This window comes from Pseudophryne corroboree, chromosome 2 (genome assembly GCF_028390025.1).
Source record: "Pseudophryne corroboree isolate aPseCor3 chromosome 2, aPseCor3.hap2, whole genome shotgun sequence".
Taxonomy (NCBI): domain Eukaryota; kingdom Metazoa; phylum Chordata; class Amphibia; order Anura; family Myobatrachidae; genus Pseudophryne; species Pseudophryne corroboree.
The window spans coordinates 750,988,224-751,003,969 of record NC_086445.1 but is presented as its reverse complement, the minus strand read 5'-3'; the positions used below and the strand labels follow the sequence as shown (position 1 = coordinate 751,003,969).

General features: G+C 46.9%; 1 protein-coding gene across 2 annotated transcripts in view; it reads left to right on the top strand.

The window, feature by feature from the left end:
* The window catches only part of TRIM33 (tripartite motif containing 33), a 347,475-nt gene that overhangs the window by 147,279 nt on the left and 184,450 nt on the right, over window positions 1–15,746 (top strand). For both annotated transcript variants that reach the window (XM_063955426.1, XM_063955427.1), the window contains exon 4: window positions 9,123–9,255. In XM_063955426.1, coding sequence (XP_063811496.1) covers window positions 9,123–9,255 — 133 coding nt within the window. The remainder of the gene's footprint in view (window positions 1–9,122; window positions 9,256–15,746) is intronic.

Here is a 15,746-nt window from a genome sequence, read left to right as displayed (position 1 = left end):
GAGGATAGTTAGCTGTGCTTAAGCTGGAACAATAGAAGGAAGAAAGTGACAAACTAACAGTCCAGGGACTGATAAATCTAACGTGCATTGTCAATATACAAAAGCTGAGGGAGCATAATAAGCACCCGGGATCACTGCCCAACTATATAGGAAGCCGTGTGGATAAACTGAACTGTGATAGTATTGCACATTCAAAGTACCTTGCTCCCAATTACACTTTGCATCAATTCAGCGCATGCCGAGAGACAGTGGATCTATACTACGCAGATAGTGAATCTTCAACAGCTACATAGGTGAAGTGTGTATCTGCTTAGGAGGTCAATAGTACCAGAGGTACGGACATTACAGCGCTATTATAGCATAGAGGCAATTGATAAGGGAGGAGTCCATTTAACAGCATAGAATTAACTCAATCTTTTGTGTCACCTACTTAAATAATCTACAGTTAAATAATTTACCTGCGTTGTGAAACAATTAGAAAGTGACAAGAGGAGACTGTCTACAAAAGTAAAATAAATTGTCAAGCTGCAGAACCAAAGGACTTAAGCGAATAGAGACTGTGGACACATTCCACTTAATATTTTCAACCAGAACTTTGCTCAAAGATTGTAAGTTTAGCCTAAGGGCTAAAACACACTACACGGTTGTTGCCGGCCGGGAAAAAGCCGGACGGCTTTTTCCCGTGCCGGCATTGTAGTTAACAGTGTGGGGGGTAGGGTCCCTTCACACTGCACGGCCCCGGCCCGGCTGCCGGGTTGCAGCCGGGTCTCACCACTGGAAGGTCCGGCGGCCGGGCGGCCGCCGGGCCGTCCTTGGAGCCAGTAAACCATGTGTGTGAAGGGGAGCTTTCACACACAATGGTTTTTTCTGAAGCCGTGTCTGATGCTGCGCATGCGCACAGCATCATACACGGCTCAAAGCCGTCCTGTGTGACAGACACTGCCGGTTTCTCCCGGATGGCAAAAAGCCGGACAAACTTTGTCCGGCTTTTTGCCATCCGGGAAAAACCGGAGTGTGTGTTACAGCCCTAAGCCTGTAGATCTAGAGGGGATTTATTTGTTTGGAGCATAAGACTACAGCTTCTTTAGAGAAACATTGTTATACAAATTTGGATACATCACCCCTCTAGACATTTTGTTACAGAACAGTACAGCTGCAGTTACCTTTTATTGGGAGAAAGACTTGCATTTTATATCAGAAAAAATACTTTCTTGTATCCGGGAAAGGAGGTATTTGTAGCATTACAGAAGACGGGAATTGCACAAAACGAAGGCAGAGCTACATAAGGTTTACCGAGGGGAGAAAAGAAATCTGAATATTAAAACTAAAGTATGGTATAAGATGTTCTGTATAAATACTGTTGTTTACTAGTTTTTGGGCCCTTAAAGTGCACTATCACACTAAAGAGTACCCGGGTCACTCTAACACCTAAGGGTGTCGCTCAAAGAAGGTAATTTTTGTATTGCATGCGAATAATTCATGTATAGGTACTGTGAGTGATATAGTATATGAATGATATTTCTTCACTGACATGAAAAGAAATGTTATTATAGTATAGTAGTGATGCTTTTACAATAAATTAGACTGATTATACTTACCACCCGTGTCTGTGAGCTGGAGTTCAGTCCACGAATCCTGAAAGAGAGAACAGGTAAAACATTTGTGGGGTGTGGTTTAAATTAAAGGAGTGCACTTACAGTAAGGGATTTTAGGAGGCTTACCCAGGCAAGCCCTTTTACACATTTAGTCTGGGTGGAGGCACTATCAGTTATTAGGTAACCTATATACCTTGATAGTTTAGGGAGGGTTACACTGATGATGTATGTATCTCAACCATCCGTTCCAAAATGTTGTGGTCTTTCCAACTTAAAAAGTAGCTCCTACATCTGTGATACAAAAATGATGATTTTTTTTTTTTAAATTACGTAAAATTTTAATGGCGGTAATTGCTAAGCTCCAACAGAGTGAAATGTTGCCCTCATTTTCAGAATAGTAACGGTTTCATTAAGCTTCCTAGTAAATTTGTGTTCATAGTGAGTGCAGGATAGTGGCCATGTATGTGTCATTTTACTGTGTGGATGTTATCCTTCTAGCTTGTTAAGCCATCCGTAGGTTAAACTGTGGTTTGGGCTAGATTGATATTTTGTGATGCTGCTGTGATCTGATATATTACCACAATGGAGCTTGCTTTGGAACTAAAGGTCGAACTGCCTTAGCCGCGAGTTCATAGTGTGAGGTCTCACATTACATTAATTTTGCGCTTTGCACGATTTTCATCTAGGGCATTCTCTATTCACTAAAATGAAGCAAATGGGGAAATTATCCTGAACATCAAAAAAGTAATGAACAAGAGGATTTTGTAGAAGGCTAGTGGCTAAAGGCATATGAGAGACAGATAAATTATATCAAATAGTTGCTTTTTGCAACTTTTGTAAATTATGAAAAATTATATGTAGCAAGTGTTTCATCAAACAAGTGTCCAATGTGTGTTGTGGGTAAATAACATCACTATAGTGATTTTTGTGTGTGTATACAAAAGGTTTGTTTAAAAAAAAAATCACTTGGAACTCCAATCTGGAAGTTCAGAAATACATTTCCCCTCAATGGTACTCCTGAGTAAGCATGTCCAGCATAATTAAACACATGGTTTTTGCTTTTTAAAGGAAATGAAATTAACAAAACTCATATTTTCCTTTTTAAAAACCACTTAATACTTTCTATTCATTGGGAGTGGTGGCCAGCAGATACTCTCCAATGTTCTGCCTCTTTTAAATTAAGATAAGGATTTTTTTTTTCTACTGCCAGTTTCTCTGATGTCCTAGTGGATGCTGGGAACTCCGTAAGGACCATGGGGAATAGCGGCTCCGCAGGAGACTGGGCACAAAAAGTAAAAGCTTTAGACTAGCTGGTGTGCACTGGCTCCCTCCCCCTATGACCCTCCTCCAAGCCTCCGTTAGATTTTTGTGCCCGAACGAGAAGGGTGCAAGCTAGGTGGCTCTCCTGAGCTGCTTAGAAGTAAAAGTTTAAATAGGTTTTTTATTTTCAGTGAGTCCTGCTGGCAACAGGCTCACTGCATCGTGGGACTAAGGGGAGAAGAAGCGAACTCACCTGACTGCAGAGTGGATTGGGCTTCTTGGCTACTGGACATTAGCTCCAGAGGGACGATCACAGGTTCAGCCTGGATGGGTCCCGGAGCCGCGCCGCCGGCCCCCTTACAGAGCCAGAAGAGCGAAGAGGTCCGGAGAAAGCGGCGGCAGAAGACGTTCCTGTCTTCAAATAAGGTAGCGCACAGCACTGCAGCTGTGCGCCATTGCTCTCAGCACACTTCACACTCCGGTCACTGAGGGTGCAGGGCGCTGGGGCGGAGCGCCCTGAGACGCAATAAAAACGATATAAAAACCTTATATGGCTAAAAAAAATTGCATCACTTATAGCTCCTGGGCTATATGGATGCATTTATCCCCTGCCAGTTTCCTGAAAAAAGCGGGAGAAAAGGCCGCCGTGAAGGGGGCGGAGCCTTTCTCCTCAGCACACAAGCGCCATTTTCTTTCACAGCTCCGCTGGAAGGACGGCTCCCTGACTCTCCCCTGCAGTCCTGCACTACAGAAACAGGGTAAAACAGAGAGGGGGGCACTATTGGCAGCTAATATATAAATACAGCAGCTATAACAGGGAGTAACACTTATACCCCTTTTCCACTTACGATCACGGGTCGCAGCCGGGAGCCTGACACGGGAGCTGCCCCCTGCTGCGACCCGTGCTCGTCCCCTTTCCCATCAGCAGTCACAACCCGGCATATGCCGGGTTGGTGACGCTTCTAGTGACGCGGCAGGGGCGGCGCAGGGAGATCACATGATCTCCCAGCGCCGCCCTTCCATACAGTGTAAACGGGAGCCGTGTCGCATCGACACGGCTCCCGTTTACACTAGAACCCTACCCGGATCATTCCCGTGTCCTACCCAGGTAAATAGCTGGGTAGGATTCACGGGTCACTTGATCCGGGTTGACCCTTTTCCACTTGCCAAAAACACGGGTAAATGCGCGCCCCCGTGCATTTACCCGTGTTTTTTGAGCTAGTGGAAAAGGGGTATAATATAAGGTTATCCCTGTATATATATAGCGCTCTGGTGTGTGCTGGCAAACTCTCCCTCTGTCTCCCCAAAGGGCTAGTGGGGTCCTGTCCTCTATCAGAGCATTCCCTGTGTGTGTGCTGGGTGTCGGTACGATTGTGTCGACATGTATGAGGATGAAAATGATGTGGAAGCAGAGCAATTGCCTGTGTTAGTGATGTCACCCCCTAGGGAGTCGACACCTGACTGGATGGTAGTAATTAAAGAATTACGTGACAATGTCCGCACTTTGCAAAAAACTGTTGACGACATGAGACAGCCGAAAAATCAATTAGTGCCTGTTCAGGCGTCTCAGACACCGTCAGGGGCGCTAAAACGCCCGTTACCTCAGATGGTCGACACAGACCCTGACACGGATACTGAATCCAGTGTCGACGGTGACGAGACAAACGTAATGTCCAGTAGGGCCACACGTTACATGATCACGGCAATGAAGGAGGCATTGAACATTTCTGACACTACAAGTACCACAAAAAAGGGTATTATGTGGGGTGTGAAAAAACTACCAGTGGTTTTTCCTGAGTCAGATGAATTAAATGAGGTGTGTGATAAAGCGTGGGTTTCCCCCGATAAAAAACTGCTGATTTCTAATAAATTATTGGCACTATACCCTTTCCCGCCATAGGTTAGGGCACGTTGGGAAACACCCCCTAGGGTAGATAAGGCGCTCACACGCTTATCAAAACAAGTGGCGTTACCGTCTCCTGATACGGCCGCTCTCAAGGAACCAGCTGATAGAAGGCTGGAAAATATCTTAAAGGGTATATACACACATACCGGTGTTATACTGCGACCAGCGATCGCCTCAGCCTGGATGTGCAGCGCTGGAGTGGCTTGGTCGGATTCCCTGACTGAAAATATTGATACCCTGGATAGGGACAGTATATTATTAACTATAGAGCATTTAAAGGATGCATTACTATATATGCGAGATGCACAGAGGGATATTTGCACCTTGGCATCTAGAGTAAGTGCGATGTCCATTTCTGCCAGAAGAACGTTATGGACGCGACAGTGGTCAGGTGATGCGGATTCCAAACGACATATGTAAGTATTGCCGTATAAAGGGGAGGAGTTATTTGGGGTCGGTCTATCGGACCGGGTGGCCACAGCAACGGCTAGAAAATCCACCTTTTTACCCCAGGTCACCTCTCAGCAGAAAAAGACACCGTCTTTTCAAACCCAGTCCTTTCGTCCCTATAAGGGCAAGAGGGAAAAAGGCCGCTCGTTCCTGCCCCGGGGCAGAGGAAGGGGAAAAAGACTGCACCATGCAGCCTCTTCCCAGGAGCAGAAGCCCTCCCCCGCTTCTGCCAAGTCCTCAGCATGACGCTGGGGCTCTGCAAGCAGACTCGGGCACGGTGGGGGGCCGTCTCAAGAATTTCAGCGCGCAGTGGGCTCACTCGCAAGTGGACCCCTGGATCCTGCAGGTAGTATCACAGGGGTACAAATTGGAATTCGAGACGTCTCCCCCTCGCCGGTTCCTGAAGTCTGCTCTACCAACGTCTCCCTCCGACAGGGAGGCAGTTTTGGAAGCTATTCACAAGCTGTATTCCCAGCAGGTGATAATCAAGGTACCCCTCCTACAACAGGGAAAGGGGTATTATTCCACGCTGTTTGTGGTACCGAAGCCGGACGGCTCGGTGAGACCAATTTTAAATCTAAAATCTTTGAACACTTACATAAAAAGGTTCAAATTCAAGATGGAGTCACTCAGAGCAGTGATAGCGAACCTGGAAGAAGGGGACTATATGGTATCTCTAGACATCAAGGATGCTTATCTCCATGTCCCAATCTACCCTTCTCACCAAGGGTACCTCAGGTTTGTGATACAAAACTGTCATTATCAGTTTCAGACGCTGCCGTTTGGATTGTCCACGGCACCACGGGTCTTTACCAAGGTAATGGCCGAAATGATGATTCTTCTTCGAAGAAAAGGCGTATTAATTATCCCTTACTTGGACGATCTCCTGATAAGGGCAAGGTCCAGGGAACAGTTAGAGGTCGGAGTAGCACTATCTCAGGTAGTGCTACGTCAGCACGGGTGGATTCTAAATAACCCAAAATCACAGCTGATTCCAACAACACGTCTACTGTTCCTAGGGATGATTCTGGACACAGTCCAGAAAAAGGTGTTTCTCCCGGAGGAGAAGGCCAGGGAGTTATCCGAGCTAGTCCGGAACCTCCTAAAACCAGGACAAGTGTCAGTGCATCAGTGCACGAGAGTCCTGGGTAAAAAGGTGGCTTCTTACGAAGCGATTCCATTCGGAAGATTCCATGCAAGAACTTTTCAGTGGGATCTGCTGGACAAATGGTCCGGATCGCATCTTCAGATGCATCAGCGGATGACCCTATCTCCAAGGACAAGGGTATCTCTCCTGTGGTGGTTACAGAAGGCTCATCTTCTAGAGGGCCGCAGATTCGGCATTCAGGATTGGATGCTGGTAACCACGGATGCCAGCCTGAGAGGCTGGGGAGCAGTCACACAGGGAAGAAATTTCCAGGGCTTGTGGTCAAGCATGGAAACGTCTCTTCACATAAATATCCTAGAGCTAAGGGCCATTTACAATGCCCTAAGTCAAGCAAGGCCTCTGCTTCAGGGTTAACCGGTATTGATCCAGTCGGACAACATCACGGCTGTCGCCCACGTAAACAGACAGGGCGGCACAAGAAGCAGGAGGGCAATGGCAGAAGCTGCAAGGATTCTCCGCTGGGCGGAAAATCATGTGATAGCACTGTCAGCAGTGTTCATTCCGGGAGTGGACAACTGGGAAGCAGACTTCCTCAGCAGACACGACCTCCACCCGGGGGAGTGGGAACTTCATCCAGAAGTCTTCCAAGTGATTGTAAACCGTTGGGAAAAACCAAAGGTGGACATGATGGCGTCCCGTCTCAACAAGAAACTGGACAGATATTGCGCCAGGTCAAGGGACCCTCAGGCAATAGCGGTGGACGCTCTGGTAACTCCGTGGGTGTTCCAGTCGGTATATGTGTTCCCTCCTCTTCCTCTCATACCAAAAGTACTGAGAATCATAAGAAGGAGAGGAGTAAGAACGATACTCGTGGCTCCGGATTGGCCAAGAAGAACTTGGTACCCGGAGCTGCAAGAGATGCTCACGGAGGACCCGTGGCCTCTACCTCTAAGGAAGGACCTGCTCCAGCAGGGACCTTGTCTGTTCCAAGACTTACCGCGGCTGCGTTTGACGGCATGGCGGTTGAACGCCGGATCCTGAAGGAAAAAGGCATTCCAGATGAAGTCATCCCTACCCTGATCAAGGCCAGGAAGGATGTAACTGCAAAACATTATCATCGCATTTGGCGAAAATATGTTGCGTGGTGTGAGGCCAAGAAGGCCCCTACGGAGGAATTTCAACTGGGTCGTTTCCTACATTTCCTGCAAGCAGGATTGTCTATGGGCCTAAAATTAGGATCCATTAAGGTTCAAATTTCGGCCCTGTCGATCTTCTTCCAGAAAGAACTGGCTTCAGTGCCTGAAGTTCAGACGTTTGTCAAAGGGGTACTGCATATACAGCCTCCTTTTGTGCCTCCAGTGGCACCTTGGGATCTCAATGTAGTTTTAGGGTTCCTAAAATCACATTGGTTTGAACCACTTGCCACAGTGGATTTGAAATATCTCACATGGAAAGTGGTAATGCTGTTGGCCCTGGCTTCAGCCAGGCGCGTATCAGAATTGGCGGCTTTATCCTATAAAAGCCCTTAACTAATATTTCATTCGGATAGGGCGGAATTGAGGACTCGTCCTCAATTTCTCCCTAAGGTGGTTTCAGCGTTTCACATGAATCAACCTATTGTGGTACCTGTGGCTACTAGGGACTTGGAGGACTCCAAGTTGCTGGACGTAGTCAGGGCCCTGAAAATATGTTTCCAGGACGGCTGGAGTCAGAAAATCTGACTCGCTGTTTATACTGTATGCACCCAACAAGCTGGGTGCTCCTGCTTCTAAGCAGACGATTGCTCGTTGGATTTGTAGTACAATTCAACTTGCAGATTCTGTGGCAGGCCTGCCACAGCCAAAATCTGTAAAAGCCCATTCCACAAGGAAGGTGGGCTCATCTTGGGCGGCTGCCCGAGGGGTCTCGGCTTTACAACTTTGCCGAGCAGCTACTTGGTCAGGGGCAAACACGTTTGCTAAATTCTACAAATTTGATACCCTGGCTGAGGAGGACCTGGAGTTCTCTCATTCGGTGCTGCAGAGTCATCCGCACTCTCCCGCCCGTTTGGGAGCTTTGGTATAATCCCCATGGTCCTTACGGAGTTCCCAGCATCCACTAGGACGTCAGAGAAAATAAGAATTTACTTACCGATAATTCTATTTCTCATAGTCCGTAGTGGATGCTGGGCGCCCATCCCAAGTGCGGATTGTCTGCAATACTTGTATATAGTTATTGTTACAAACAAATCGGGTTGTTTATTGTTGGAAGCCATCTTTTCAGAGGCTCCTACGGTTATCATACTGTTAACTGGGTTCAGATCACGAGTTGCACGGTGTGATTGGTGTGGCTGGTATGAGTCTTACCCGGGATTCAAGATCCTTCCGTATTATGTACGCTCGTCCGGGCACAGTATCTTAACTGAGGCTTGGAGGAGGGTCATAGGGGGAGGAGCCAGTGCACACCAGCTAGTCTAAAGCTTTTACTTTTTGTGCCCAGTCTCCTGCGGAGCCGCTATTCCCCATGGTCCTTACGGAGTTCCCAGCATCCACTACGGACTATGAGAAATAGAATTATCGGTAAGTAAATTCTTATTTTTAACTCCCTTTGAAACCCATGCTAAATTTGATTTCTATTTGAATTGCAAAAAGTTGTATATAATAGTTTAAAGCTAATTGAGTTCAGCCTAAAGAGTTCTTGTGAGGTGCTTTGAAATGGTCCCTGTTCTACCTCCGTCCTTAGTTTGCCATATGTTTGCTGTATTGTCTGTCACATTGCTGCTAAATCATCTTTGGTCTGCAAAATATCATCTATTTTTTTGTAGAATCGGTGGGAGCATCAGGTCAGCGTCCAGTTTTTTGTCCTGTACATAAACAGGAACAACTCAAACTGTTCTGTGAAACCTGTGACAGACTGACGTGTCGGGATTGCCAACTTCAGGAGCATAAAGAACACAGGTAACTAATTTGTGTGGGGGGGGGGAGGGGAGTGGGTGTCTGGTGTTGAAACATAAAGACATACATTTTGACTGCAGATAAGAACCACATGGACCAACTAGTCTGCCCCTTTTTACCATATTTTTACCTCAAACCTTATTTGATTCTTATTTCATTGCAAGGGTATCCTTATGTCTATCCCATGCATTTTTAAATTGCTCTACTGTCTTAGCCATTACCACCTCTGATGGGAGGCTATTCCACTTGTCCACTACCCTTTCTGTGGTGTAATTTTTCCTCAGTTCTTCCCCTGAACCTCCCTCCAGTTTCAGTGCATGTCCTTTTGTTCTAATACTTCTCTTCATTTGAAGAAAGTTTCCCTCCTGGATTTTGTTTAATCCCTTGATATATTTGAAGTTTCTATCATGTCTCCCCTTTCCCTTCTCTGCTCCAAACTATACATATTGAGATTTTTTTTAGTCTTCCTGGTTATGTTTTGTGGTGTAGGTCATTCACCATTTTAGTTGCACCTCTTTGTACAGTTTCTAATGTATTAATATTCTCTATAAGGGTATCCGGACTCCAGGTCGACAGCAAAAAGGTCGACACACCTTAGGTTGACATGGACAAAAGGTCGACATGGACAAAAGGTCGACATGAGTTTTTCAGGATTTTTTTTCTTTTTTGTAACCTTTTCATACTTTACCATTCCAATCGTAGTCCACGTGGATCGTTATCTGTGCCGAGCGAAGCAGCGGAGCGAAGGCACCATGCGAGGGGACGCGGTGCACTAATTGGGGTTCCCGGTCACTCTACGATGAAAACGACACCAAAAAAAAACATAAAAAACTCATGTCGACCTTTTTCCATGTCGACCTTTTGTCCACGTCGACCTAAGGTGTCGAACAATTGGCGTCGACCTAAGGTGTGTCGACCTTTTTGCTGTCGACCCTCAGTCCCAGACCCCTCTATAAGATATGGCCTCCAGAATTGAACTTGGTGTTCTAGATGAGGCCGTACCAATGACCTATACAGTGGCATTATTACTTCTCCCTATGCAACCAAACATCTGACTAGCCTTCCTCATTGTTTTGTTACATTGTTTACCTGCCTTTAAGTCACCAATTGGTTTCAATTGTTTCTCATGCCTGTATCTCCAGTCTATAGAGACCACAAGCTATTCAGTTGTTTTGGTGGCCATCCCTACACTGGTTGATGAGTCTGCATTTTTACACCCATACTAAATGGGCTTTTCCTGTGCTACATGCTGGGCGTGCTGTAGTTAAGGCGGATCTGACACACTTCTAGCCAAAAAACCCTACTTAAGACAGTGATGGGCACCCAAAACAATTGACTAGCTCCTGGTCACTTTAGACACAATATACAAGTGTCCTATATCAAATTAGCACTGTCTCCTCATTGCGATTAAAAAGCATTTATAGTAGAAAGACACCTGATAGCAGAGTTGATGCTCGTATTGAGGCTAGATGTATGAGGACATCTCTGTGATTCTCTCTCCCCCCCCATGCTTCTCAGGCATGCAATTAATTTGTTACCACATGTTAAGAGATTGGCATATTGTAAGACCTTTCTTTTGTCGCACTTAATTGCCGGAGAAGTAAAGAATATTATTACACGTCTTTTGACTTTTAATTGAGTCACTGGTCTAACCTGTTTTTTTTTTAAGACTTACAGCTCTTCATTATACAGGTTTGAGTATCCCATATCCAAAATGCTTGGGACCAGAAGTATTTTGGATATCTGATTGTTCCGTATTTTGGAATAATTGCATGTAATAATGAGATCATGGCGATGGGACCTAAGTCTAAGCACAGAATGCATTTGTTTCATATACACCTTATACACACAGCCTGAAGGTAATTTTAGCCAATATTTTTAATAACTTTGTGCATTAAACAAAGTCTGTGTACACACAATAAATTTGTTTCATATACACCTTATGCACACAGCCTGAAGGTCATATAATACAATATGTTTAATAACTTTGTGAATTAAACAAAGTTTTTATATACATTGAGCTATCAGAAAACAAACGTTTCACTATCTCAGTCTCACTTAAAAAATTCTGTGTTTTGGAATATTTGGATATGGGATACTCAACCTGTATATGCAAAGTAATGTATTTGAAAGTGTAAAGCAACTGTGCCCTGTTCCTAACGTTAAAGAAGTGTACATTTCTGTGTAGTGCTGAGGGAAATCATGAGCCATGCAGTTTATTACATTTCAGTTCTGACCTGGTTATGCTGGGACTGTATGTTGTGATGTCTGGCTTATTTCCATTATATGCGCTTATATCACAATGTTGTTGGACATCTTAAATTTGCAGAAATGCATTTAGGCAGCTTGTGAGCTTTGGGTTCCAGTGTGTATGGGCGATGTCCTGGGTTCCAGTGTGTATGGGCGATGTCCTGGGTTCCAGTGTGTATGGGCGATGTCCTGGGTTCCAGTGTGTGTGGGCGATGTCCTGGGTTCCAGTGTGTGTGGGCGATGTCCTGGGTTCCAGTGTGTGTGGGCGATGTCCTGGGTTCCAGTGTGTGTGGGCGATGTCCTGGGTTCCAGTGTGTGTGGGCGATGTCCTGGGTTCCAGTGTGTGTGGGCGATGTCCTGGGTTCCAGTGTGTGTGGGCGATGTCCTGGGTTCCAGTGTGTGTGGGCGATGTCCCGGGTTCCAGTGTGTGTGTGGGCGATGTCCTGGGTTCCAGTGTGTGTGTGGGCGATGTCCTGGATTCCAGTGTGTGTGGGCGATGTCCTGGGTCCAGTGTGTATGGGCGATGTCTTGGGTTCCAGTGTGTGTGTGTGGGCGATGTCTTGGGTTCCAGTGTGTGTGTGTGGGCGATGTCTTGGGTTCCAGTGTGTGTGTGGGCGATGTCTTGGGTTCCAGTGTGTGTGTGGGTGATGTCCGTACTATAGCACTTTAAGAGTAGATGGGTATCTACTGTATGTAAATTTTGTTTAAACGTAACTGTAAATTCACCAGTTTCATTAGTGTCCTGCACAGGCTGTTTTCATTTGGCAAGAATATGCTCTTCATTATATCCTCATTGTTCATATTTGCATTCAAAATGCATCTTGAAAAGCCCTTTTGTTAATATCTGTTTTCTCTAACGTCCTAGAGGATGCTGGGGACTCTGTAAGGACCATAGGGATAGATGAACTCCGCAGGAGACATGGGCACTTTAAGAAAGACTTGAAGGTCAATTCTATTCGGCAACTTAAGAATAGCGCCGGGAATTAGCTCCCGACGCTATTCAATTCAGCTGCTAGTGACCCGCAATTGTCGGGAATTCTTCTCTCATCCCCGGGGGATGAGAGAAGAAACCCGACAAAAGTGCTGCCTCGCGGCCGGCGCGAGGCTGATTCTGCCGGGAATCATCCTCGCGCCCGGGTGTTAAGTCGGAGAATGCCCGTTCTCCCGACAATTCAACTTGTTTAGTCGGCGAGAACGGGACATCGCCGACTTAACTGGAGCTTAATTGAATAGCGTCGGGAGCTAATTCCCGGCGCTATTCTTAAGTTGCCGAATAGAATTGACCCTTTTGACTCTGGGTGTGCACTGGCTCCTCCCTCTATGCCCCTCCTCCAGACCTCAGTTTGATACTGTGCCCAGTGGAGACTGGGTGCATTTCAGGAGCTCTTCTGAGTTTCCTGTAAAGAAAGCATTTTAGTTAGGTTTTTTATGTTCAGGGAGCCTGCTGGCAACTGACTCCCTGCATCGAGGGACTGAGGAGAGAGAAACAGATCCACTTCTCTGAGTTTCAGGGCTCTGTTTCTTAGGCTACTGGACACCATTAGCTCCAGAGGGATCGGTACGCAGGTCTCACCCTAGCCGTCCGTCCCAGAGCCGCGCCGCCGTCCTCCTCGCAGAGCCGGAAGATTGAAGCCGGGTGAGTATTGAGGAAAAGAACATCAGAGGCGGCAGAAGACACCTTGATCTTCATGGAGGTAACGCACAGCACTGCAGCTGTGCTTCATTGCTCCCATTCACCTCACACACCTCGGTCACTGTAAGGGTGCAGGGCGCAGGGGGGGGCGCCCTGGGCAGCAATTTAAACCTCTCCTGTGGCATATATAGATATATACATGTACAGCTGGGCACTGTACATGTATATAAAGAGCCCCCGCCGTGTTGTTGAGAAATTTGAGCGGGACAGAAGCCCGCTGCCGAGGGGGCGGAGCTTCTCCCTCAGCACTCACCAGCGCCATTTTTCTCCACAGCACCGCTGAGAGGAAGTTCCCCGGACTCTCCCCTGCTTAACACACGGTGAAAGAAGGGTTTTAAAGTAGAGGGGGGGCACATAATTGGCGCATATACATAACAAAAGCGCTACTGGGTAAACATACTGTGTTTTTCTCTATCGTCCTAGTGGATGCTGGGGTTCCTGAAAGGACCATGGGGAATAGCGGCTCCGCAGGAGACAGGGCACAAAAAGTAAAGCTTTAGGATCAGGTGGTGTGCACTGGCTCCTCCCCCTATGACCCTCCTCCAAGCCTCAGTTAGATTTTTGTGCCCGGCCGAGAAGGGTGCAATCTAGGTGGCTCTCCTAAAGAGCTGCTTAGAAAAGTTTAGCTTAGGTTTTTTATTTTACAGTGAGTCCTGCTGGCAACAGGATCACTGCAACGAGGGACTTAGGGGAGAAGAAGTGAACTCACCTGCGTGCAGGATGGATTGGCTTCTTGGCTACTGGACATTAGCTCCAGAGGGACGATCACAGGTACAGCCTGGATGGTCACCGGAGCCTCGCCGCCGGCCCCCTTGCAGATGCTGAAACGAGAAGAGGTCCAGAATCGGCGGCAGAAGACTCCTCAGTCGTCTTAAGGTAGCGCACAGCACTGCAGCTGTGCGCCATTTTCCTCTCAGCACACTTCACACGGCAGTCACTGAGGGTGCAGGGCGCTGGGAGGGGGGCGCCCTGGGAGGCAAATGAAAACCTTTTTTGGCTAAAAATACCTCACATATAGCCTCCGGGGGCTATATGGAGATATTTAACCCCTGCCAGAATCCGTTAAGAGCGGGAGACGAGGCCGCCGAAAAAGGGGCGGGGCCTCTCTCCTCAGCACACAGCGCCATTTTCCCTCACAGAAAGGCTGGAGGGAAGGCTCCCAGGCTCTCCCCTGCACTGCACTACAGAAACAGGGTTAAAACAGAGAGGGGGGGGCACTAATTTGGCGTTAGAAATATATAAAAAAGATGCTATAAGGGAAAACACTTATATAAGGTTGTCCCTATATAATTATAGCGTTTTTGGTGTGTGCTGGCAAACTCTCCCTCTGTCTCTCCAAAGGGCTAGTAGGTCCTGTCCTCTATCAGAGCATTCCCTGTGTGTGTGCTGTGTGTCGGTACGTGTGTGTCGACATGTATGAGGACGATGTTGGTGAGGAGGCGGAGCAATTGCCTGTAATGGTGATGTCACTCTCTAGGGAGTCGACACCGGAATGGATGGCTTATTTAGGGAATTACGTGATAATGTCAACACGCGCCAAGGTCGGTTGACGACATGAGACGGCCGACAAACAATTAGTACCGGTCCAGACATCTCAAAAACACCATCAGGGGTTTTAAAACGCCCGTTTACTTTAGTCGGTCGACACAGACACAGACAGGGACACTGAATCCAGTGTCGACGGTGAATAAACAAACGTATTCCTTATTAGGGCCACACGTTAAGGGCAATGAAGGAGGTGTTACATATTTCTGATACAAGTACCACAAAAGAGGGTATTATGTGGGATGTGAAAAAACTACCGTAGTTTTTCCTGAATCAGATAAATTAAATGAAGTGTGTGATGATGCGTGGGTTCCCCCCGATAGAAAATATGGGCGGTATACCCTTTCCCGCCAGAAGTTAGGGCGCGTTGGGAAACACCCCTTAGGGTGGATAAGGCGCTCACACGCTTATCAGAACAAGTGGCGGTACCGTCTATAGATAGGGCCGTCCTCAAGGAGCCAGCTGACAGGAGGCTGGAAAAATATCATAAAAAGTATATACACACATACTGGTGTTATACTGCGACCAGCGATCGCCTCAGCCTGGATGTGCAGAGCTGGGGTGGCTTGGTCGGATTCCCTGACTAAAAATATTGATACCCTTGACAGGGACAGTATTTTATTGACTATAGAGCATTTAAATGATGTATTTCTATATAAGCGAGATGCACAGAGGGATATTTGCACTCTGGCATCAAGAGTAAGTGCGATGTCCATATCTGCCAGAAGATGTTTATGGACACGACAGTGGTCAGGTGATGCAGATTCCAAACGGCACAAAGGTGTATTGCCGTATAAAGGAAGAGGAGTTATTTGGGGTCGGTCCATCGGACCTGGTGGCCACGGCAACTGCTGGAAAATCCACCGTTTTTACCCTAAGTCACATCTCTGCAGAAAAAGACACCGTCTTTTCAGCTTCAGTCCTTTCGTCCCTATAAGAGTCATATCTGCCCAGGGATAGAGGAAAGGGAAGAAGACTGCAGCAGGCAGCCCATTCCCAGGAACAG